Source organism: Haliotis rubra, unplaced genomic scaffold, assembly GCF_003918875.1.
Source record: "Haliotis rubra isolate DU_JTF1 unplaced genomic scaffold, ASM391887v1 Scf92, whole genome shotgun sequence".
Taxonomy (NCBI): Eukaryota; Metazoa; Mollusca; class Gastropoda; order Lepetellida; family Haliotidae; genus Haliotis; species Haliotis rubra.
In genome coordinates this window covers 437,528-463,834 of record NW_025767657.1, presented here as the reverse complement: position 1 = coordinate 463,834, position 26,307 = coordinate 437,528, and the positions used below count along the sequence as shown (strand labels likewise).

Sequence of the window (26,307 nt, the reverse complement as noted above, 5' to 3'; positions counted from 1 at the left end):
GGGATCGGGTGGTCAGGTTTGCTGACTTGGTTGACACGTCATCGGTTCCCAATTGCGCAGATCAATGCTCATGCTGTTGATCACTGGATTGTCTGGTCCAGACTCGATTATTTACAGACCGCCGCCATATAGCTGGAATATTGCTGCGTGTGGCGTAAAACTACACTCGCTCATACTAATCTATGAGATACCATGTCTGTTATAAGTCTGATCATGCTGATAGGCCTGACATCTGGTAATAATGTTACAGAATGCTCAGACTTCGATTATTTACAGACCGCCGCCATATAGCTAGAATATGGCTGAGTGCGGCGTAAAACTAAACTCACTCACTCACTCACTCACTCACTCATTATAAAATAATTTCAGATACTATATTGTTCCAATCACTGCATCAGAATTCATCTCGTTATATTATTGGGTATGTTTTACTAAATCACCGGTAGGTCACAGGGGAAGGTATGCACAGCTGATTGCTATTTCTATATCTGTATACGACACAAATACACACGATAATCTTACTCCCTGCATATAACACAGTATGGCCACTGTGGAATAGCAAGGCCATCTTTCAAGCAGAAACAGATGCATGATCTGTGCAGTCCATTGGATGTTCAAATTTAATATCTGAATCACAGAATTCTGTTCTGAAGCCACTGTTTCATGTGTTTGTCGTCCTGTTGGAGAATTTCAGATGGAGGCCATTTTCTGCTCGAGAGAACGACCTCGGGAAAAGGCACTGCAGGTTTATCTGGATCTACCTTGATGTGAAATCTGGAAATAGAAATGTTCCATTACTGTATATGACTGGATTTCCATGTCAAGGCTTTGTTGAAAGCTCCAGGCAGATCAAACAGATCCATTCTGTACTGATACTGGGGCGGTGGGGTAACCTACTGGTTAAAGCTTTCGCTTGTCATGCTGAAGACCCATGTTCGATTCCCCACATGGGTTCATTAGTGTCCCCCATTGTGATATTGCTGGAATATTGCTAAAAGTGGCATAAAAGTCAACTCACTCACTCATTGTACTAGTACTCATCAATTTGGCTAAAACGGTGGTATCACATTTAAGAGTGAGTGAGTGAGTTTTTTATGCCGCTATATAGCGGCGGTCTGTAAATAATCAAATCTGGACCAGATGATCAACAGCATGAACATCGATCTTCGCAATGAGGATACGATGACATCACATTTAAGAACCTGTCAGTACATCAGTGTACACCTGGTTACAAGAAAGTCAGATGGTAATCTGCTTTTATCATGCCAAAGAATAAAATACCTACATACAATGGCCAAAACCTATTTCTGGTGTTCATCGCCATGATATTGCACAAATATTGCAAAAAATGCTCAAATAAATAAACAAAGCATATCAAAGGACACTTTGTTCATTTGAAATTCTTCCACACCAACCTTCGAACAGCCTGACACAGCATCACTTTTATTTCATTCATAGCAAAGTTCTGTCCAATGCAGTTCCTGAAAAAAAAAAACACTACTGTTCAATTAATATCCCCTCAATACTTCTGGTGATGACTGTCTTCAATGGACCTTTACAATGCTTTACAAACTGATCGTACCTCTAAGAGAGTCGTAAGTCCATGTTGAACTATGGAACTTACCGGAAAAATGCTATAATATGAAAGATAGAAATGGGAAAAGGAATTGGGTCACAAACGTAAAAGAATTATTATTTTCTATTGGATTTGGTAATGCATGGTATGAACAGCATATAAAATCTCACTCATTATTCCTGTTATCTGCTATGCTGACTTAAAGATATGTACATGCAAAACTGGAATGAAAACTTACCTCTTTCCGGGAAGTGTTTTTACTATAAAATGATTAAACAATCTATCCACAAAGAACAGTATCTGTCAGTGTTAAAAGTAAGAAAATTTAGAATAAGCCTTGCACAATTCCGCTGTTCATCTCAAGATTTGCTTACAGAATGTGGCAGGTATTTTGGCTTAATAGTGAGTGAGTGAGTGAGTGAGTTTAGCTTTACGCCACTTTTTAGCAATATCATGGTGGGGGACACCAGAAATGGGCTTCACACATTGTGCCCATGTGGGGAATCGAACACGGGTCTTCGGGGTAACGAGCGAATGCTTTAACCACTAGGCTACCCCACCGCCCTTTGGCTTACTAAAAGAACATAAGATATGTAAAATGTGTAATCTGAATGTAATTGAAAACGAGTATCACTTTCTTTGTATATGTCCAGCCTATTATATGTTGAGAAATAAGTATATTAAGAGCTACTACTTTGTACATCCTTACATTCATAACTTCATTTCACTTTCAACCAATTCTAGTAAAGTACATTTAGAAAGATTATCTTTGTATATCTATTACGCTACCACATGCAGAAAAAATTACATTCTTAAAAATTCTACTAAATGATCATTTGTTATTCACTGTATTTGTACTATAGGCCTGTGGCCTCCTGAGTATGGAAATAAATAAAGATAAAGAGTGTTATAAGTCTGTGTTCAACTATGGAACTTAAGACCACCTGAGCGCTACTACGATTACTGTGTGAAACTGGGCCCAGGTTGTGACTACATGTAAAAATTTCTTTTTCACGTTTTTCAAATGTCAGTTATATTACCGGTAATGTACTGCTAAAAATAATATTTTTTTATGTCAACCTATTGTCTGGGGTTGGGTGATGATTTTTAAGGAGAAGTATGTACAATGATGAATGACCCCCTAAAATTTATGCACATGCACATGTCATGTACAAATTCAATGACCCACCCCCAATATTTTTGATTTAATATTTCTCCTTAAAGTCATCATCATCCCCCCCTAGCCATAAATTATGAACACTCCCCATGCATTAACAAACTTTTCAAAGACACACCACCATTTCTCCCCACCCCCTAAACATAACACATGACACAATGCAGTGCATGGGGTGTCATTCTTGATTTTGAAGGTTTTCAAGAAGGTCAATAAATCACTGTAGACCATTAATTTTGACAATCATCTCGCATGACACATTTGTTAGTGTTGTTTCTAGCTGTCTTGTTTTGTTTGAAATGAAAATCGTACTCATGCAAATTTCCCGTCATATACCAATCATCTTTCAAGAGCGATTACTGCACAGACAACTATGGTCATAACGAAGTGGAAGTGGTGATGAACTCTCAAAACATTCATTATCATATCAACATTGATTGACTGTGATATATCTCCCAATTATTTCAATCATAAATTAAAAATGAAGTTCCCCTACTTTTACTCTATTAGAGTTATATATACACATCCAAGCCAGGACGGTATATATAATTTGACAGTATCATTGTCCTGATAAATGAACACTGTCAACATGATCAAAACATGTCAAGAAATTATTCTGTGATTGCTTCACTGAATATAATGAGCAATACATACTAACATGTTTTTGCAATTATTTCCCAATATTATATTTTTGTTTCCCAATATCATATTTGTTTCCCAATAACTTGTTACCCAATACTATATTTGTTACCCAATAACTTGTTTCCCAATATTATACTTGTTACCCAATACTATATTTGTTACCCAATATTATGTTTGTTACCCAATACCTTTTTTGTTACCCAATATTATATTTGTTACCCAATACCATATTTGTTACCCAATATTATATTTCTTACACAATTCCATATTAGTTACCCAATATTTGTGATATGTATCATATTTGCCTCATGGTGGATTAGTTCCAGGCCTACTATTTATCATAATGGAGATAGTATACTGGATGGTGGAGTAGTTCCAGGCCTACTATTTATCATAATGGAGATAGTATACTGGATGGTGGAGTAGTTCCAGGCCTACTATTTATCATAATGGAGATAGTATACTGGATGGTGGAGTAGTTCCAGGCCTACTATTTATCATAATGGAGATAGTATACTGGATGGTGGAGTAGTTCCAGGCCTACTATTTATCATAATGGAGATAGTATACTGGATGGTGGAGTAGTTCCAGGCCTACTATTTATCATAATGGAGATAGTATACTGGATGGTGGAGTAGTTAGGCCTACTATTTATCATAATGGAGAGATAGTATACTGGATGGTGGAGTAGTTCCAGGCCTACTATTTATCATAATGGAGATAGTATACTGGATGGTGGAGTAGTTCCAGGCCTACTATTTATCATAATGGAGATAGTATACTGGATGGTGGAGGAGTAGTTCCAGGCCTACTATTTATCATAATGGAGATAGTATACTGGATGGTTCCAGGCCTACTATTTATCATAATGGAGATAGTATACTTGATGGTGGAGTAGTTCCAGGCCTACTATTTATCATAATGGAGATAGTATACTGGATGGTGGAGTAGTTCAGGCCTACTATTTATCATAATGGAGATAGTATACTGGATGGTGGAGTAGTTCCAGGCCTACTATTTATCATAATGGAGATAGTATACTGGATGGTGGAGTAGTTCCAGGCCTACTATTTATCATAATGGAGATAGTATACTGGATGGTGGAGTAGTTCCAGGCCTACTATTTATCATAATGGAGATAGTATACTGGATGGTGGAGTAGTTCCAGGCCTACTATTTATCATAATGGAGATAGTATACTGGATGGTGGAGTAGTTCCAGGCCTACTATTTATCATAATGGGAGAGATAGTATACTGGATGGTGGAGAGTAGTCCAGGCCTACTATTTATCATAATGGAGATAGTATACTGGATGGTGGAGTAGTTCCAGGCCTACTATTTATCATAATGGAGATAGTATACTGGATGGTGGAGTAGTTCCAGGCCTACTATTTATCATAATGGAGTAGTTCAGGCCTACTATTTATCATAATGGAGATAGTATACTGGATGGTGGAGTAGTTCCAGGCCTACTATTTATCATAATGGAGATAGTATACTGGATGGTGGAGTAGTTCCAGGCCTACTATTTATCATAATGGAGATAGTATACTGGATGGTGGAGTAGTTCCAGGCCTACTATTTATCATAATGGAGATAGTATACTGGATGGTGGATTAGTTCCAGGCCTACTATTTATCATAATGGAGATAGTATACTGGATGGTGGAGTATGTCATACCTGGGACCAGCAGAGAATGGCACAAAACAGTAGGGGTCTCTGCCTGCAGCAGAATCAAGACTGAATCTCTCAGTGTCAAACTCCTGAAAAAAAGTACAGACTGTAGTGGCAGCTATGTATAACAGACGAAGCAAGGCATGGAAGGGAGGTAACTCTGGAGGGACTTTGAAGTATACATGTGAATGTCTGACTGACTGACTGAGTTTGGTTTTACGCCGCTTTTAGCAATATTCCAGCAACATCACGGCGGGGGACACCAGAAATGGGCTTCACACATTGTGCCCATGTGGGGATTCGAACCCGGGTCTTCGGCGTGACGAGCCAACGCTTTAACCATTAGGCTACCCCACCACCCCACATGTGAATGTCACCATCTTGTGCGTCTTATTGAGACGACCTCAAAGGACGATGGTATCACAACACATCATATAGCCATCCTGTGTATCTCCAGGATCTGTGCCCCCGCTTTTCCATTTTAAATTACCGTATATGACCGTCTATAAGACGACCCCATGGATAAGACGACCCCCAAACTTGACCCTTAAAATCAGTGTCAAAATGGTATGTTTCGTGCATAAGTCGATCCCCCGCGATGGGGTCCTAATTGCGGCAAACACAGACCACAGACAACTGGCGGTTACCAATAATTATAACTTTGGTCCACATTATTCAAATAATTCACAATCATATATATTGTGTCTACTCACGGATCGAAACGAAGTGTAGTTGACAGAAAATGCATAATATATTTTGCTTCTCTAAATATCAAATTTATTGTAGCAACAAACTGGCTTGCTTATTTTACCCCATTCAACAATTACGAACTGATTACCGCCTAGTTTTCCATTGACTGCTAGTTTACAGTAACATCGGTAAAAATGTGTGAATTTAAATGGCTTCCGTATTTTACCCCATTCCATGTGCGTACAATTCTGCTTACCACGTTCATGAGGGTCCTTATAACCTTAGTGTTGATTATATATATTTTACATAAAAACTGCAATTAAAATTACACAATGCTAGGTTATATTTCTTTGGGTTAAATAATAGTACTCTGTATTATATTTTACTGACGACTGCATCAGAATTCGTCCCGTTATATTATTGTGCATGTACATGCCCTTGATTTTGTTAACATTTTACCAACCAACCAAATGTCAAGATAAGGGGCCGTTCATAATTTATAGCATGGGGTATGTGTGTGTGTGTGTGTGTGTGTGTGTGTGTTTGATGATGATTTTTATATAAAAGTACACTATAATATATCTTTCCTCACAATTGTAATTTTTAAGAAATTTCCTAATGTATTATTGCCTTACAGCCTGGACTATATAAGAGATATTTTTCCTACCTTAAAGGTCACATGCAACATAAAACACAACTTTGCAGATTCTGATACCTTACGGTATGGACTTACCGAAACAAATTGTCAAAAATGCAAATTCAACTTATAAAGTTGAAGAATAACGCGATGAAAAAACCCGCGTGAAATCGGAGTTCAACCGTTTCACTAATTTTCCCCCCACTTTTCGGGGGAAAACTGGTTTCAACAGCTGGGCTGCGCTCATAGCATGTGCGCATTGAAATAGGTTTGCGCAGCTTGGAAGCGGGTTGTCCGGTGAATACTCGGTGAAGGCTTTGGTGTGAGCTATTTTTCTAATGTTTTATTGATATCTCACAGGCGCGAGCTTTTTATATGTTATTACAGTAAATTAACTGTTTATATAATTTCATTTGTCTATTTCACCACACGTTCTTCTTACCGAGTCACTTTCTCAGTTCGATACTTAAAAGCAATGTCATTATTTAGCGTTGACAGAATTTCTAACTGTGATATAGATATGTCGTTGTCACAGACAAAACTCAATGTCTTGTTTTATTGACACCTGTGTGTGTCTGCCTGCCTGTCTGCTAATGACAATATTCAATACACAGCTGTTATCACTGACCACATGCAATTTGAACTTAACACCAATCAGGCTATACACCATAAAAAAAATGCATTGATTTATGTCCCGAGTTCGGTCTCTGTCACATTATGTAATTACACAGACAGGCAGGTGTGATACTTGAACACATGACATGTTATGTCGTCTGTTGATTGCAAAGTGTTATACACAAAAAATGAGCATGTATTTACAAAACCCAACATCTCTATATACACACACACAATGAGCCGTGAGGGCATCTGCAAATGAACCAGCCGTTACACTTGAGTGCAGACCCACCCGCTCTGACTGGGTTCGGTATCCCGGCTGCTTCGTTTCTTGGGAAGTAAACCCAAGTACACAATATTGCACTTTTAATTTGCGATTATACGCTTATAATTTTGTTTATATGTTTTTTCATAACCAGCAATGTATATTATATGTCATGAATAAGTGATAATTGTGTTTTAATTATGTTTGATTTTTGGGTTGCATGTGACCTTTAAGCCATAAAAAATACCATAATGATAAATCACACATCAGAGGCATGTGAAACATACTAAACAAAGGGTAATCTATCAGTGTATATCTATCGAGATATTTAAACTAAATCTGAGATTACCAGGGGATTTGGCCAGACATTTGAGTTCCTGTGCATCTGGTAAATGTTGATGTCAACCATGACTCCTTTGGGAACCTCGACACCATCGATGATAAATATGGGTAAATACTTCAGCTTGGCCAGATCGTCCCTGAAACACAGGTACACAGGTGTGATAAATATGGGTAAATACTTCAGCTTGGCCAGATAGTCCCTGAAACACAGGTACACAGGTGTGATAAATATGGGTAAATACTTCAGCTTGGCCAGATGGTCCCTGAAACACAGGTACATGGGTGTGATAAACGTGCCATTTAGGTGAGTAATGTCTTCAAGCGCGGCCAGATGGTCACACACAGTGTACAGTATGCAGTATGTGTTGGTGTGCACATCATTTAGTCAGTATGTGTTAGTGTGTGTAATCATTTAGTGTCAGTATGTGTTGGTGTGTGTCATTTGGTGTGTGTCAGTATGTGTTGGTGGTATGTGTCAGTGTCAGTATGTGTTGGTGTGTGTCATTTAGTGTCAGTATGTGTTGGTGTGTGTCACTTAGTGTCAGTATGTGTTGGTGTGTGTCAGTATGTGTTGGTGTGTGTCATTTAGTGTCAGTATGTATTGGTGTGTGTCATTTAGTGTCAGTATGTGTTCGTGTGTGTCACTTAGTGTCAGTATGTGTTGGTGTGTGTCATTTAGTGTTAGTATGTGTTGGTGTGCATCATTTAGTGTCAGTATGTGTCAGTATGTGTTAGTGTGTGTCATTTAGTGTCAGTATGTATTGGTGTGTGTCATTTAGTGTCAGTATGTGTTGTGTGTGTGTCACTTGTGTCATTTTAGTGTATGTGTCATTTAGTGTCAGTATGTGTTGTGTGCAGTATGTGTTGGTAGTGTCAGTATGTGTTGTCATTTAGTGTGTCAGCATGTGTGTGTATGTGTCAGTGTTAGTCATGTAGTGTCAGTATGTGTTGGTGTGTCATTTAGTGTCATATTAGTGTCAGTATGTGTTGGTGTAGTGTCATGTGTTGGTGTGTGTCATGTGTCAGTATGTGTTGTGTCATTTAGTGTCAGTATGTGTTGGTGTGTGTCACTTAGTGTCAGTATGTGTTGGTGTGTGTCATTTAGTGTTAGTATGTGTTGGTGTGCATCATTTAGTGTCAGTATGTGTTGGTGTGTGTCATTTAGTGTCAGTATGTATTGGTGTGTGTCATTTAGTGTCAGTATGTGTTGGTGTGTGTCACTTAGTGTCAGTATGTGTTGGTGTGTGTCATTTAGTGTCAGTATGTGTTGGTGTGCATCATTTAGTGTCAGTATGTGTGTCAGTGTGTGTGTGTGTCAGTGTCAGTATGTGTTGGTGTGTGTCAGTATGTGTTGGTGTGCATCATTTAGTGTCAGTATGTGTTGGTGTGTGTCAGTATGTGTTGGTGTGTGTCAGTATGTGTTAGTGTGTGTCACTTAGTGTCAGTATGTGTTGGTGTGTGTCACTTAGTGTCAGTATGTGTTGGTGTGTGTCATTTAGTGTCAATATGTGTTGGTGTGCATCATTTAGTGTCAGTATGTGTTCGTGTGTGTCATTGAGTGTCAGTATGTGTTGGTGTGCGTCAGTGTGTGTCATTTAGTGTCAATATGTGTAAGTGTGTGTCATTTAGTGTCAATATGAATTGGTGTGTGTCATTTATTGTAAACCAAAAGTCACTGTGTTCTTTAATCTGATTGGTTGAAAAACGTAATCAGATGGTATTTGATTCCCGGAAATTCTCTGCGTATTAATACATACAAACATCGCTCACACCATTGTATTGTTACGTCGTCAGCTGTGATGACGTCATTAAATCATATTGTGACGTAAAGTCCGAATGACGTCACAAATGAGCAGTTCCAGATGCTACCATGGGAGACAGCCGAAACGGCCGGCTGATGACATTTCACTGCTGTACCCATACCTCGTGTCAATGAGAGCAGACACAAAAAACGTGTGTGGACCCTTCGGTTTACTTTTTGTGTTTTACAATGTCGATAAACATCATGTAGGCGAATTTCGGGTGTTATTGAGCATTTGAAGCACGGGAGTATTTCATTTGAAACCTCCGGCTGACGCCGTCGGATCCAAATGAATTCCCGTGCTTCAAATACTCAATAACACCCGGAAATTCGCCAAAACATGATGTTTATCTCCTAAGTGTCAGTATGTGTTGGTGTGTGTCATTTAGTGTCAGTATGTGTTAGTGTGCATCACTTAGTTTCAGTATGTGTTAGTGTGTGTCATTTAGTGTCAGTATGTGTTAGTGTGTGTCAGTATGTGTCAGTGTGTTAGTGAGTGTCAATGTGTGGATTTCTGTATTGGTGCTCTGTGTGGGAATGTGTGTAAGAGTGAGGGTGTGTTCATGTGTCAATGTCTGTGTTGGAATGTATGTAAGAGTGAGGGGTGTCCTTGTGTCAATGTCTGTATGGGACACACATGGACACACCCTCACTCTTACACACATTCCCATACAGACATTGACACATGGACACACCCTCACTCTTACACACATTCCCATACAGACATTGACACATGAACACACCCTCACTCTTACACACATTCCCGTTCAGACATTGACACATGAACACACCCTCACTCTTACACACATTCCCATACAGACATTGACACATGGACATACCCTCACTCTTACACACATTCCCATGCAGACATTGACACATGAACACACCCTCACTCTTACACACATTCCCGTACAGACATTGACACATGGACATACCCTCACTCTTACACACATTCCCATGCAGACATTGACACATGAACACACCCTCACTCTTACACACATTCCTGTACAGACATTGATTCATGGACATACCCTCACTCTTACACACATTCCCATACAGACATTGATACATGGACACACCCTCACTCTTACACACATTCCCATACAATGACACATGGACACACCCTCACTCTTACACACCCTCCCATACAGACATTGACACATGGACACACCCTCACTCTTACACACATTCCCATACAGACATTGACACATGAACACACCCTCACACTTACACACATTGACACATGGACACACCCTCACACTTACACACCCTCCCCCGCAGACATTGACACACCCTCACACTTACACACACATTCCCACACAGACATTGACACATGGACACACCCTCACTTACACACACCTTCCCGCGAGACATTGACATGGACACACCAAGACACTTACACATTATTCCGTACAGACATTGACATATTGGACACACCTCTCTTACACACATTCCCACAGACATTGATGACATGGACACACCCTCACTCATACACACCCTCCACACAGACATTGGACATGGACATACCCTCACTCTTACATGCATTTCACACATCAGACACATTGTCACATGGGCACAGCCCCACACTTACACACATTCCCATGCAGACATTGATACGTGGGACACACTCATTTTGACAGACATTACACCCTCCCACACAGACATCGATTATCTGACACATGAACACACCCCTCACACTTTACACACATTCACAAACAGAATGTCTGTAACGGGAATGTCTCTAAGAGTGAGGGTGTGTGTCCATGTGTCAATGTCTGTGTGGGAGGGTGTGTAATGTGTCAATGTCTGCATGGGAATGTGTGTAAGAGTGAGGGTATGTCCATGTGTCAATGTCTGTGTGGGAATGTGTGTAAGAGTGAGGGTGTGTCCATGTGTCAATGTCTGTGTGGGAGGGTGTGTAAGAGTGAGGGTGTGTCCATGTGTCATTGTATGGGAATGTTTGTAAGAGTGAGGGTATGTCCATGTGTCAATGTCTGTATGGGAATGTGTGTAAGAATGAGGGTGTGTCCATGTGTCAATGTCTGTATGGGAGGATGTGTAAGAGTGAGGTGTGTGCATGTGTCAATGTCTGCGTGGGAGGGTGTTTTCCTAACCACCACCTCCTTACCACTCCACTTCATTCTTGTCCCCGACTGCCTGTTGGACGTCTTGGAGAACCTTCTCTTGCTCGGCAGGATACTTGGCCAGAGCGTACAGACACCAGCTGATGGCTGATGCAGTAGTGTCATGACCTGAACAAAGACAACAGGTGTCTCATTACAGACAGTCACTGAAGTGATGGAAGGTGACAAACGGGATCGGCTGGTCAGGCTTGCTGACTTGGTTGACACATGTCTTCACATCCCAATTGCGTTGGTCGCTGCTCATGATATTTATCACTGTATTGTCTGGTCCAGATATTTACAGGCCACCGCCATATCGGCGTATGTACGGATACAAAATATGCACAATAGGGTAGGAAATAATTTAGAAAAAGTAGCAGATACTCACCACAGCAGTGCTGTATGGTCTTACTCTTAATGTACTCTTTAAGGTTTCCAGTACTCCTATGTTGAACAAATAATCTAGAGCCCTGATATAAGTGGAATATTGCTGAGTGTGGCGTTAAACAACAAACCAACCAGCGAGCCAACCATTAACTGATAATCATAGTGTACAACTGTCTTTCAGTACTAGGTACATAAGACCTGTTTCCATGAGCAACCTGCACCTTTATATTGTGCAGACAGGAAATGGGCGGTGGGGTAGCCTAGTGGTTAAAGTGTTTGCTTGTCACGCTGAAGACCCGGGTTCGATTCCCCACATGGGTACAATGTGTGAAGCCTATTTCTGGTGTCCCCCCGCCGTGATATTGCTGGAATATTGCTAAAAGCAGCATAAAACTATACTCACTCACTCACTCAGACAGACAGAATGCATCACATTTAGTGTCATGTTTGTACTTGCTCGCACCAGCTGAGAAACCTACATCTCGTGACCTACCTTCAAACATGAATGTGTCAACCTCATCTCTGATCTCCCGGTCAGTCAGGCCTTGACCTTCATCATCTCGAGCTGACAACAAAATGTCCAGGAAGTCCAGGCGACGCTTGTTTAGTAACTCAGGATCTGATTCCTGGAATCAAACGCCATAGTCTACATCAGACTACCGATATTCTGCACTTACTCCAACTAAGTTCACAGTATCACTATGGCAGTACAAATTCAAAGGTAAGACAATACAACCTTGTAACCTTGACTCACCTTGGCTACCTTGGCAACCTTGACTCACCTTGGCTACCTTGGCAACCTTGACTCACCTTGGCTACCTTGGTAACCTTGTGACTCACCTTGGCTACCTTGGTAACCTTGACTCTCCTTGGTAACCTTGACTCACCTTGGTAACCTTGACTCACCTTGGCTACCTTGGTAAACTTGTGACTCACCTTGGCCACCTTGGTAACCTTGACTCTCCTTGGCAACCTTGACTCACCTTGGCTACCTTGGTAACCTTGTGACTCACCTTGGCTACCTTGCTAACCTTGTGACACACCTTGGCTACCTTGACTCACTTTGGCTACCTTGGTAACCTTGACTCACCTTGGCTACCTTGGTAACCTTGACTCACCTTGACAATCTGTGACTGCCATAGTTCCCTCCTACTACAACAGTTACCAACAGGTACGTACATGAGTGTCCATACTGATTCCTACTAAGCTTACCAGTGCCTTTTTCCTGGCCGTAATGATGTCCTCTGAAAACTCGTGAACATATTTACAGAGCTTGGAAAACTCCCTCCCGTTGGCGGAGAGGTTGTAGACAATGGGGATGTAGTGCAGGATGTTCCTACAACAGGGAGGATCATAGTGTGCATGCATATAAATAAAAGCATAAATACATGCACACATCACACAGTAACCCACATAACCTGTTAACAAGCTAATCACAAAGTAACCCACATAGCCTGTTAACAAGCTTATCACAAAGTAACCAACATAGCCTGTTAACAAGCTAATTACAAAGTAACCCACATAGCCTGTTAACAACCTTATCACAAAGTAACCCACATAGCAAGTTAACAAGCTGTACACAAGGTAACCCACATAGCATGTTAACAACCTTATCACAAACTAACCCACATAGCCTGTTAACAAGCTGAACACAAGGTAACCCACATAGCATGTTAACAACCTAATCACAAAGTAACCCACATAGCATGTTAACCACCTAATCACAAAGTAACCCACATAGCCTGTTAACAACCTAATCACAAAGTAACCCACATAGCAAGTTAACAAGCTAAACACAAGGTAACCCACATAGCATGTTAACAAGCTTATCACAAAGTAACCCACATAGCATGTTAACAAGCTGAACACAAGGTAACCCACATAGCATGTTAACAAGCTGAACACAAGGTAACCCACATAGCATGTTAACAAGCTTATCACAAAGTAACCCACATAGCATGTTAACAAGCTTATCACAAAGTAACCCACATAGCAAGTTAACAAGCTGAACACAAGGTAACCCACATAGCATGTTAACAAGCTTATTACAAAGTAACCCTCATAGCATGTTAACAAGCTTATCACAAAGTAACCCACATAGCCTGTTAACAAGCTGAACACAAGGTAACCCACATAGCATGTTAACAAGCTGAACACAAGGTAACCCACATAGCATGTTAACAAGCTTATCACAAAGTAACCCACATAGCATGTTAACAAGCTTATCACAAAGTAACCCACATAGCAAGTTAACAAGCTGAACACAAGGTAACCCACATAGCATGTTAACAAGCTTATTACAAAGTAACCCTCATAGCATGTTAAGAAGCTTATCACAAAGTAACCCACATAGCAAGTTAACAAGCTACTTTGTGATTAGGTTGTTAACATGCTATGTGGCCTACTCAGCTTTTCAACAGTTAGTTATACAGCCATTACCTGCTTAGTTCAGCTTGTTAACATGGTTATGTTAGTTCAGCTTGTTAATGCCATGTATTACCTGTCGTTCAGCTTGTTAACTTGCTATGTGGGTTACTTTGTGATAAGCTTCTTAACATGCCATGAGGGTTACTTTATAATAAGCAGTTAACATGTTATGTAATTTGTGTTCATCTTGTTATCTACTGTGGTTACCCATATTAACTTGTTAACATGCTATGTTGGTTACTTAGGTTCAGCTTGTTAACATGCCAGATGTGGGTTACTTTATGATAGTTAGTTAACATGTTATGTAGTTACCTTGTAGCTAACATGTTATTGAATAACATAGTTGTTACCTGTGTTCAGCTTAACATACTATGGGTAGCTTAGGTTCAGCTTGTTAACATGCATGTGGGTTACCTTGTGTTCAGCTTGTTAACTTACTATGTGGGTTACTTTGTGATAAGCTTCTTAACATGCTATGAGGGTTACTTTGTAATAAGCTTGTTAGCTGAACACAAAGTAACCAACATAGCATGTTAACAAGCTGAACATGGGTAACCAACATAGCAAGTTAACAAGATGAACACAAGGTAACCCACATAGCATGTTAACAAGCTGAACACAAAGTAACCCACATAGCATGTTAACAAGCTGAACACATGGTAACCAACATAGCATGTTAACAAGCTGAACACAAAGTAACCAACATAGCATGTTAACAAGATGAACACAAAGTAACCAACATAGCATGTTAACAAGCTGAATACAGGTAACCCACATAGCATGTTAACAAGATGAACACAAAGTAACCAACATAGCATGTTAACAAGCTGAACACAAAGTAACCAACATAGCATGTTAACAAGCTGAACACAAGGTAACCAACATAGCATGTTAACAAGCTGAACACAGGTAACCAACATAGCATGTTAACAAGCTGAACACAGGTAACCAACATAGCATGTTAACAAGCTGAACACAGGTAACCCACATAGCATGTTAACAAGCTGAACACAGGTAACCAACATACCATGTTAACAAGCTGAACACAGGTAACCAACATACCATGTTAACAAGCTGAACACAGGTAACCAACATACCATGTTAACAAGCTGAACACAGGTAACCAACATACCATGTTAACAAGCTGAACACAGGTAACCAACACCTTAGGTGGTGCTGCGCATTGACCGTGGCGACACGCATTTGTTTAAGCTCTTGGTTTTTACTATTTTCTTGCACTATTCTGGTGCAAATATTGTATTCTGTACTGACTATGTGGTGGAATTACACTAATGAAGAACATGGCAAATTCTGTGGCAGTAATATTGATTGTTTCTATACTTTTCACCAAGTCTACTCAGCGAGATGTCATACTCTCTTCACTCACTCTCAATACGTGTTCTACTGAACTCTTCCTCTTCTGAATTAACACTCACGAATACTGGTGCTCCCCAGGGATAATGTGTATTAGCTCCTGTTCTGTTTACCCTCTACACAAATGACTGTGTAAGTGATAAACTCAATTCCCTCATATTCAAGTTCGCAGACGATGCCGCATTAACAGGACTCCTCAACAGCTCTGAACTAGATTACAGAAACGCAATTGATAGATTCACTTCCTGGTGTAAAGACAACTATCTTGCATTTAATGTCACAAAGACAAAGGAAATGATTATAGACTTTCGAACTAGTAAACAACCTCTAGAACCAGTACTCATCGACGGGAAGGAAGTGCATGTGGTAGAGGAGTACAAATATCTGGGAACTATACTCGACAATAAACTGTCTTGGAAAGCCAATACTCACGCCTTATACTGTAAAGGTCAACAAAGGCTATATTTTCTCCGCAAGCTGCGTTCTTTTAATGTTGACCTGTCATGTTAAACCTATTTTATCAAACTGTTATCCAAAGTGTTATCACATTTTGTTTACAAACATGGTACGATAATCTTCCCCTGAAGCTAAAAAACAAAATCAACTCAATTGCGAAACTTTTTAGTAAAGTTTGCGGTATTCCCCTCAATAACATGACTGCCCTATATGAGTCCCAGGCTGAAAAGAAAGCATCTGCAATTCTGGTTGATACATCCCACTTTTTACATAATCATTTTGAACTACTTCCTTCCGTCCGCCCCTTCAAAATTCCTCTTTACAGAAGTAACAGAACCTCCAAATAATGTGTACCATGCAGCATCAAACTTCTCAATAAGTATTAACATTTTACTCCTCACATGTTTCCTCTTTTTGTATTGCATACATTGCTCTTATGGGCATGAGGCTAACTTTTAAATGTTTAGTATTTATGTTAATAATGTACATCTTAATATTACTTTTGTGTTTTAATACTGTCAGTGCAATATCGTCTGATCTTTAAATGCTCCAGAGTTCTTATGAATGTAAACCAAATTTCCCACGTGGATAATAAAGTCTATCTTATCTTATCTTAACACAGCCTGTTAACCACCTTGTCACAAGGTTACCAACAAAGCCTGTTAACCAGCTAGTCACAAGGTAACCAACAAAGTCTGTTAACCAACTGGACACAAGGTAATCAACATAGTCTGTTAACCAACTGGACACAAGGTAACCAACACAGCCTGTTAACCAACTGGACACAAGGTAACCAACATAGTCTGTTAACCAACTGGACACAAGGTAACCAACACAGCCTGTTAACCAACTGGACACAAGGTAACCAACACAGCCTGTTAACCAACTGGACACAAAGTTACCAACATAATCTGTTCACCCCTGGACACAAGGTAACCAACATAGTCTGTTAACCAACTGGACACAAGGTAACCCACATAGCCTGTTAACCAACTGGACACAAGGTAACCAACATAGTCTGTTAACCAACTGGACACAAGGTAACCAACACAGCCTGTTAACCAACTGGACACAAGGTAACCAACATAGTCTGTTAACCAACTGGACACAAGGTAACCAACATAGCCTGTTAACCAACTGGACACAAGGTTACCAACATATTCTGTTAACCAACTGGACACAAGGTTACCAACACAGCCTGTTAACCAACTGGACACAAGGTAACCAACATAGTCTGTTAACCAACTGGACACAAGGTTACCAACACAGCCTGTTAACCAACTGGACACAAGGTTACCAACACAGCCTGTTAACCAACTGGACACAAGGTAACCAACATAGCCTGTTAACCAACTGGACACAAGGTTACCAACATATTCTGTTTACCAACTGGACACAAGGTTACCAACACAGCCTGTTAACCAACTGGACACAAGGTAACCAACATATTCTGTTAACCAACTGGACACAAGGTTACCAACATAGTCTGTTAACCAACTGGACACAAGGTTACCAACATATTCTGTTAACCAACTGGACACAAGGTTACCAACACAGCCTGTTAACCAACTGGACACAAGGTTACCAACATATTCTGTTAACCAACTGGACACAAGGTTACCAACACAGCCTGTTAACAAACTGGACACAAGGTAACAAGTTTGTGACAAGGCAGACAGCTGGTCCAGCTAACAAGTGACATCGTTAACTGTATGTAATTACTTACATGGCTCTTGCCAGTATCAGGTATGCTATTCTGATCACAGCTTTTACATAAGGATGGCTTTGTCTGGAAAAAAGAGACATTTCAAATTAAAAAGCTTTACAATTCTGTGAGACAGGAAAATAAGAAACAACTTTCCAGGCACCAGTGTTTCATCTTATAGCCTGTGCATTGGCCACTGCCACAATTAGTGTTCATTTATAAATAAATCTAGGTTGAGGGCTTGTAGGCATTTATGTTGATACAGTTATCTTATAGCAAACTGACATTTTAAGTGATACTTCAAGAATAATTTGACACGATACTATATAGTATAATAGTATGTTCTCAGAATATTAGTTTTTAATTGGGGCGGTGGGGTAACCTAGTGGTTAAAGTGTTTGCTTGTCACACTGAAGGCAAAGGTTCGATTCCCCACATGGGTACAATATGTGAAGCCCATTTCTGGCGTCCCCCACAGTGATATTGTTGGAATATTGCTAAAATCAGAGTAAAACTAAAACTCACTTATTCACTCAATAGTTTTGAGACTGGCCTCAAAATTAAAAGCTAAGTCCAGTTTGAGTTTTTTGGTCCTAAAAAGGTCTTCCCCAACCAACTTGAAGAAAACTGTAGCAGAAACTTTCAAAATATGCAGCCAATATGCAGCCTAAATGCAAGTCATTTTGGTTCAGAATTTTGTTTAATAAATGTAAATGCAGGGCTATGAAGCTGACATGCTTTCTATGAGCACCAAGAGTTATTTTTTGTATCATATCTGGACATAAATTTCCACAGTGGCAAGGAAAATAGAGATCAGATATCCATTATTAATTTCACATCAGACTGAAAATTCAGGATGGGCGGTAGATAGGAAACAGAGAAAAAGAGTCAGAAAACAACGTTTACTTTCTTTCCCATGTATGACATGTTGGAACCTCACCCTTGATCCTGGATGTCCTCCTTATAGGACAGAGCACACTGGAGCATGGTGTCCAGGGTAGCTAGGCTTGCAGGGGCAAACACTTCAACAGAGTTACCTCCCTTGCTTGCACTCTCCACTTTTCTCTGAAGACAGAAAATGTTGGTTGTGACATTTTGCAATTGTGTTAATCAGATGCATCGGAGACCAAATATGTGTTTTCAGTCTCTCCATAAAGTAAATTGAGTCAGGCGAGGGAACGCTTCCAAATGTGGAGAACATTATGAAAAAGAAATAGATGAGAATACATACATACTAACATTTATATAGCCGATATCCAGCTCAGCTCAGCTGCTCAAAGGCGCTTTGTTTTTCCCTCGTTCACTGCATGTCAGTCTCAACGGCACATCGTATTGTCAATCTCAACTTCCTGGGGAGCATACAACTCTTGCAACCACAAGGCTTACCGACATATTGTGGCATTCCCATCCTTAGGAGGTACCCATTCACAGCTGGTTGGACTGGGACACATAGTCACAGTACTTTGTCCAAGTTTACTGCACGTTGCTGTACCTGCAACTGGGTGTTTGCACATATTCATGTGGCCACCATCTGGTCATATACCAATGGATTCGTGGGTTCTTTTAAGTGCACAGGGTTGTGTACTGTACACTAGGGGTTGTGACAACACTGAAAGAGTCTGCACACGAAGTTGACTCCAAGGTTTTTACACCCGGTCACAGGTGGGCTCGATTCCGTAACCTCAAGTTCGCTGGATCACTAGCCTGGCGCTTTAGCCAGTTTGCCCACCACGCCCCCTAATGATAAATTAGGTTTATAGAAGATTTAACACTATCTCAAAGCTAGTCTGGTGCTGAGTCGAATAATCTGTCAATAGATCAATCTCGCTTGAGTCAGCAATTATCTATGTGACTAATTGAAGTTCATGAAATATGAAATGTCAAAATAAACTTTAGAAAGTATGTTTCTTATTGTTATGTTTGTTAAATCAAGACATAAGCAACAGATGCAGTTTCCTGACTTGTAGAAGTGCAATGTAAACAACATACCTGTGTGTCTCAACAGGAAGTATCCTTCATCGTAGTATTTTAGTGCCTATTTGTTTTCACAATGTTATGATTGTGTCTGTAATTGCCCACATGAATTTTTTGGATGTGGTTTATGATTACAATCAATTATCCAATTATCGAGCAGCATACTGTGAGCGACACCCAGCAGTATTGAAGTCACATTTACCATGAAAGTCTGGGCGACCTGGTTGTAAACCTTGAGGTACGGTTGTAGAATATCGAAGTGGAAGGCGGGAGTCAGCAGACGACGGTTTCTCTCCCACTTCTTACCATCACTAACCAATAATCCATCACCTGTAACCATGGTAACACATTTGTAAATAATGCTTCTGCATGTGGAACATTCTTTTCAATAAACAAACCTATTTATTTTGGAGCTGTAGCTATATGGGCAAGGTTTTGTAGTTTCACTGACCCGTGAAGGTCTGGATTAGAACTGATCTTCAGTAACCCATGCTTGTTGTAAAAGGCAACTAATGGGATCGGGTGGTCAGGCTCGCTGACATGGTTGACACATGTCATTGTATCCCATTTGTGTAGATTGGTGCTCATGCTGTTGATCACTGGATTGTCTGGTCCGGGCACGATTATTAACAAACCACCGTTATATAGTTAGAATATTGCTGAGTGTGGTGTAAAACCAGACTCACACACTCACTCACTCTAGTTTGAGCATCAAGTTGTATGCCTATGTTGTTGTAACGGGAGAAAAATGTGATAATTCTGTAACCATAGTAACTTGTGTGAAAGTCTCTATGGTTTGCAATTACTATTTATTCAATACATTTCATTAGCTATTGCATGTACACATCTGCATGTGGATCTTGTTTTATTCAATAAAAAGTAGTAGTGAGTGAGTATGCTGTTAGCAATATTCCAGCAATATGACGACGGGGACAACAGAAATGGGCTTCACAAATTGTACCCAAGTGGTGAATCGAACACGGGTCCTCTACGTGATGAGCGAAAGTTTTAACCACTAGGCTACCCCACCGCCCACAAAGATCAGTAGGGTAAACAGCATAATGTGTGAGAATTAGGCATCCAATATATGACCTGGGGGGCATCACTCACCCCATCCTAACAGTGTACACAGCTGGTACCAGCAAATTAGACTGGGATTTCAACACACAACAAACTATGTAAAACAATTGTTTATAACAAACAGGCTTCTAACAACCAGACAATATAAGAAACAGTTCTTGGGGTCCCTGCAAAATGCTATATACTTTAATAATTCAAAATGCATTAAGTGAGTGAGTTTAGTTTTACTCCGCTTTTAGCAATATTCCAGCAATGCCCCAGTGGGGACACAGGGAAAGGACTTCACACATTGTACCCATGTTCAGCGTTCAAAATAATCACTGACCCGGAGGCCCAATGCCGGTTGTTATTGTATCGGGCCGGCAGTTTCAAATATTTGCAGGCTCTTGTGGCCTTCAGTAAATCATCTGTTAATTTTATTTTTTTCTTAACTGGAATCTTTCCCATAATTGTTTTCTTTATTAACGTTCGAGAATCATCCATGATCCATCATGTTACGATAGCTTACAGCTTCACTTCCTGGTAGTTCAGCGCTTTGCGCATAGGAATGTCAACACCAGTCTTTAACAAATAAACCTTGTCGCCATATACGTCGCTAATTGATTTTGTAGAAACAGTGTGAAACTGTACAATGTAGTCTATTTTGTTTTTATTGGTTTGACTTTAACAAAATGGGCCTGCAGATTTCATTCTGGGCCTCTAGATCTTAAAGCCTGCAGGCAGCAGCAGGCCCAACTGGCAAATTAAAGTATTGCAAACACTGCCCATGTTGGGTATCAAACCTGGTGTTAGTCATGATGAGCAAATGCTTTAACCACTAGGCTAACCCACTGCCCCCTAAATGCATTTAACATACTTAGGTTATAACGAACTAAAATGCAGGATACTCTGAGTTTGATATAACCATTGTTTACAATATATTGCATGATTTCAAGTTCATAAACTTAGGGTTCAATATGTTATATATTTGTCACTCATTGCAATATTAAAAAGACAAAAATACAAATCTTAACGCTGAAATATTGGCAACGGGCCAATCATTTTTTCCTCCAATTCACACAAAGAGAGTGATATGATCTCACATTGACATGGACTGCATTTCAGCTAAATACCGGCACATCAGCTGAATGTGAGAAGGTTGATTTTTACCATTTAGTGAAAGGTGAGGTGCTTACAGTGTCACACAAAGATCTCTATAGGAAAAATGTTAACAGCGTTGCACAAATGAGGCGACAGTAACATACCATCTTCAATTACCAAACATCACACCAATTATGACCAATGTGAATTTTGATATTGACAGTTTGTCCGGTGCTAGTGAAGTGTGATGTGGGCTAGCAACATTTTAACTTAACTGGCCCTCCTGGCCAGTAACTTTTCAAAATTAGTTCATACACAGTCTTGAACAACATTTCAGTTACATCAGGGTACTTCCACAAGATGTGGGATGAGAGACCGGAAACATGCAGCTTGTAGATGTTACCAATTAGATCAGACATACAAGCACAGTTAGGTTCTGAAAAAACAAGGATCTTAACAGTGTTTAAAACTCCGAAATTCCAAGCCAGACAGCCGGTCTGGTAACTTTAAAAAATTACCAGTCCAGATACAAACTTGCCTGTCCAGTTTTCAACAACAAAAAAGCCAAAATAAAAGTTTCTTAATACTTTACTGTATGTATTGTAACGTTAAGGCTGAGGTACATGGCCTGGTTTACAAACTAGAAATCTGTTGCATTTTCTGCCTCACAATCAAGATCTGAGAAATAAATATCTACCAGACCACCGGACAGGCTACTATTGAAATTTGACCGTCCGAGATGAAAATAGACCGTTACGGATAGTTGAGCAGGCAGGAATTTTAAACGCTGATCTTAATCAAGGACAATCGTTGGATCCTTGCATGACTGAGGGAAGTAACTCTGTACAGCTTACTGCAGTGCCTCAAAACACTGTTCCCCTTGTTTCCATTAAAGGGAGATGTCATTATTATTCTCACCTAGCCATGGCAACAAGAAATCATATGATCCGCCACTCTTGGCCTTTGGTTCCGACGTCTTCAGAATGGCCCTGACACTCTCCGGGTGGGCTACAACTACCATAGGTCTGAAGAACCCAATCCAGAACATGTACGCTTGAGATCCATCTTTCAAAAATACCATGGAGTCTTCAATAAAGGCCTGAAAACTTTTAATCTGTAAAATACACAAATAACAAACTATATGCTTGCAGCTACAGTAAGAGATTACTAGCACTACATAATGTAAAACACTTATCTGGGGCTATACATAATGTAAAACACTTATCTGGGGCTCTACATAATGTAAAACACTTATCTGGGGCTCTACATAATGTAAAACACTTATCTGGGGCTCTACATAATGTAAAACACTTATCTGGGCTCTACATAATGTAAAACACTTATCTGGGGCTCTACATAATGTAAAACACTTATCTGGGGCTCTACATAATGTAAAACACTTATCTGGGGCTCTACATAATGTAAAACACTTATCTGGGGCTCTACATAATGTAAAAACATTTAAAAATAATGTAAAACACTTATCTGGGGCTCTACATAATGTAAAACACTTATCTGGGGCTCTACATAATGTAAAACACTTATCTGGGGCTCTACATAATGTAAAACACTTATCTGGGGCTCTACATAATGTAAAACACTTATCTGGGGCTCTACATAATGTAAAACACTTATCTGGGGCTCTAATAATGTAAAACACTTATCTGGGGCTCTACATAATGTAAAACACTTATCTGGGGCTCTAAATAATGTAAAACACTTATCTGGGGCTCTACATAATGTAAAACACTTATCTGGGGCTCTACATAATGTAAAACACTTATCTGGGGCTCTAAATAATGTAAAACACTTATCTGGGGCTCTAAATAATGTAAAACACTTATCTGGGGCTCTATATAATGTAAAACACTTATCTGGGGCTCTAAATAATGTAAAACACTTATCTGGGGCTCTATATAATGTAAAATCTAAAATACAGTATTTGCCATATTAAGTGCCCTGTTCCATGAAACACACCGAGTTCAAGGTTAAGTGTGATTTCCTATCTCGTTCCCAGCAACATATGCACTATCTGAAGAAGCAACCTGGTGGACTGAATCAGTGCTCAATGGATTGTTTGATCCAAATACGATTACTTGCAACCTATCATTACAAAGCTGGAATATTGCTCAATGTGGTGTCAAAAAGTATTATTTGTTACTAGTAACATATAATATTTTCTGTTTTCTTTTAATGTCACAATTACAGATTAGCAGGTTTTGCTGACTACTAATTTCAAACAATGTGATGAGAGAGTAAAGGGTCAATATCACATTTGCTTGTGAGTGAGTGAGTGAGTTCTTACGCCGCTTTTAACAATATTCCAGCAATATCACGGCTACGGACACCAGAAATGGGTTTCACACATTGTACGTATGTGGGGAATCGAACCTGGTTCTTCAGCATGACGAACAAACGCTTAACCACACGGCTACACCACCCCTACATTTGATTATGAGTTATAATGACCATCACATTACTTTTAAGAACAATAACATGTTAAATGCCATTTTTCTGCAAACTGAACCAAAGTTCAGAATATGCCCAGGGTATTCAGCAAGTATAATTTCATGCTGTTTTTAGCAATATTCCAGCAACATCATGGCTGGGGAAATGGGTTACACCCATGTGGGGAATCAAACTCAGGTGTTCGGAGTGACGATACTTTTTGACAACCGATCCATATTTGGATGCTTCCAAAGTTGGAGTTTTGTTTCCCAATAGTGCCTGTAAAGATCTGGGTTGGAATTGTCTTCAGCAACCCATACTTGTCATAAGACTAACACCTGGCTCACCAACAGTAATTGTTGACTATGTATCCAAATTGTGCAAATCGATGGTTATGCTGTTGATCACTTGATTGTCTGGTCCAGGGCCTAGATTTTCGAAGCTCTCTTAGCGCTAAGATAGTCGTAATTTAAGTTAAAGGGCCACTGATCCAGAGCAATTTCCGTGGACTGGTTGTTGCTTTTGTTATTGTTTTTCTCCAGTGAGTACCCGGATGATATCCCAGAATTCATGACTGGTTCGTTACCTCTGCTGCCTCTCCCTCATGCGCAATTGATATTATAGGTATAGACTGATCAACAAAGATGAAATCTTTTTTACTCGATAATCTTATATGTTGATTTTGTGAAAATTATGTAGACTTTGATGAATAATTTGGTTTCTTATATAAAATATTCACTTTGATAAAAATGCTGATTTTGATGTAAAGTTTTGATTTCATAGTAATGTTGACTTTATGAAAGTGTTAACGTAAATATGGATGTAGAATTTGATTTAAGAAATAGTTTGACCTTGAAGTTGGTGAGAAGCCTGATACAATAGCATTGTGTTGAAAGTAAGGCTAACTAAGTACATGGGGAGTCTTGGGGAGAGTAGTGAGCTTGGGTTCACTTCTAGTCAATCTGAGTGCTGTATTAAATGGCATTATTTTTATAACAAATAAAAACATTTTAAGTTTAACCAACTGCCAGTGGTAAAAACTGTTAGGACTGAAATAACTAAGTCAATGTACGTCTTTATATTTTGTCTCATAATCCTAATTAGTTCATTATCATATTTGTATGCATTTTGAAACTTAATCAAGTGCACACTCCTCTCGACCCTCAACTCTAAGTCTGCACGTACTGCGTTACGTTATAAATTAGGACTTGCCCTGTGGACTTCCCGAGAGCCTCGATACTGATAGAGCATGGCGGCTCTCAGCTACGTGTGGACCTGCTACATACCTGTTTCAGATTTCCCCACAGCCAGTGAATGGGGTAATGTGGAAACTTGTCATCCAGCGCCGTGTGCCATTTCTGTAGTTTCCTGCGAAGAGGAAGTACTTTGAAGACGAAGACGCTGATCACCAGTGCAATCAAGAACACCGCAATAACTCCAAACGCTATCATTGTTGCATGTATACAGTGTCAACGTGTTGGTCTTCCGCCAGCGTTTAGTGTCCAGTATGAATATGACAGCGTGTTATTTCTAACTATCAATCATACCCCTAACTTAAATTTGTTACCAAAAGAGCTGGCCTTCCAGTTGCTCCAGTTGCACAAAGCGCGCTATCAATGAGGCTCTACACTGATGGTGCACACGGAGCATCTTTTCGTATTGTGGGGCTGGAAAATCACGACAACACTCCTATTCCAAACACTCCTATCTCAAACACTGTCTTTGATGTCAAATGTTATATCAACGTGCAGCAGTGCTTTTATTAATATTGCCTGAAAACTAAATCTCATTACAATTCGCGGAAGACCCGGGTTCGAATGGGTACAATGAGTGAAG

At 39.8% G+C, this 26,307-nt stretch overlaps 1 protein-coding gene across 1 annotated transcript; it reads right to left on the bottom strand.

The window, feature by feature from the left end:
- Positions 1-397: 397 nt before the first annotated feature.
- On the bottom strand, positions 398-26,088 carry LOC124264363 (cytochrome P450 4B1-like). Its single transcript, XM_046699116.1, has 12 exons — positions 25,758-26,088; positions 22,942-23,137; positions 20,066-20,193; positions 18,830-18,954; positions 17,911-17,973; positions 13,140-13,263; positions 12,421-12,553; positions 11,546-11,669; positions 7,624-7,753; positions 5,074-5,156; positions 1,416-1,481; positions 398-774 (listed from the first exon to the last, which is right to left on the bottom strand). Exons 1-12 carry the CDS (start codon positions 25,920-25,922, stop codon positions 633-635), a joined length of 1,479 nt encoding a protein of 492 aa, XP_046555072.1. The 5' UTR covers positions 25,923-26,088; the 3' UTR covers positions 398-632.
- Positions 26,089-26,307: the final 219 nt, after the last annotated feature.

Excerpts from the sequence above, each read along its gene's own strand:
- LOC124264363 (XM_046699116.1), bottom strand. The coding sequence starts at position 25,922 with ATGATAGCGTTTGGAGTTATTGCGGTGTTCTTGATTGCACTGGTGATC. Across the intron at positions 20,194-22,941 it reads TTTCTTGTTGCCATGGCTAG|GTGATGGATTATTGGTTAGT; the intron begins GTGAGAATAATA and ends CCATGGTTACAG. Across the intron at positions 17,974-18,829 it reads GAGGACATCCAGGATCAAGG|ACAAAGCCATCCTTATGTAA; the intron begins GTGAGGTTCCAA and ends TCTTTTTTCCAG.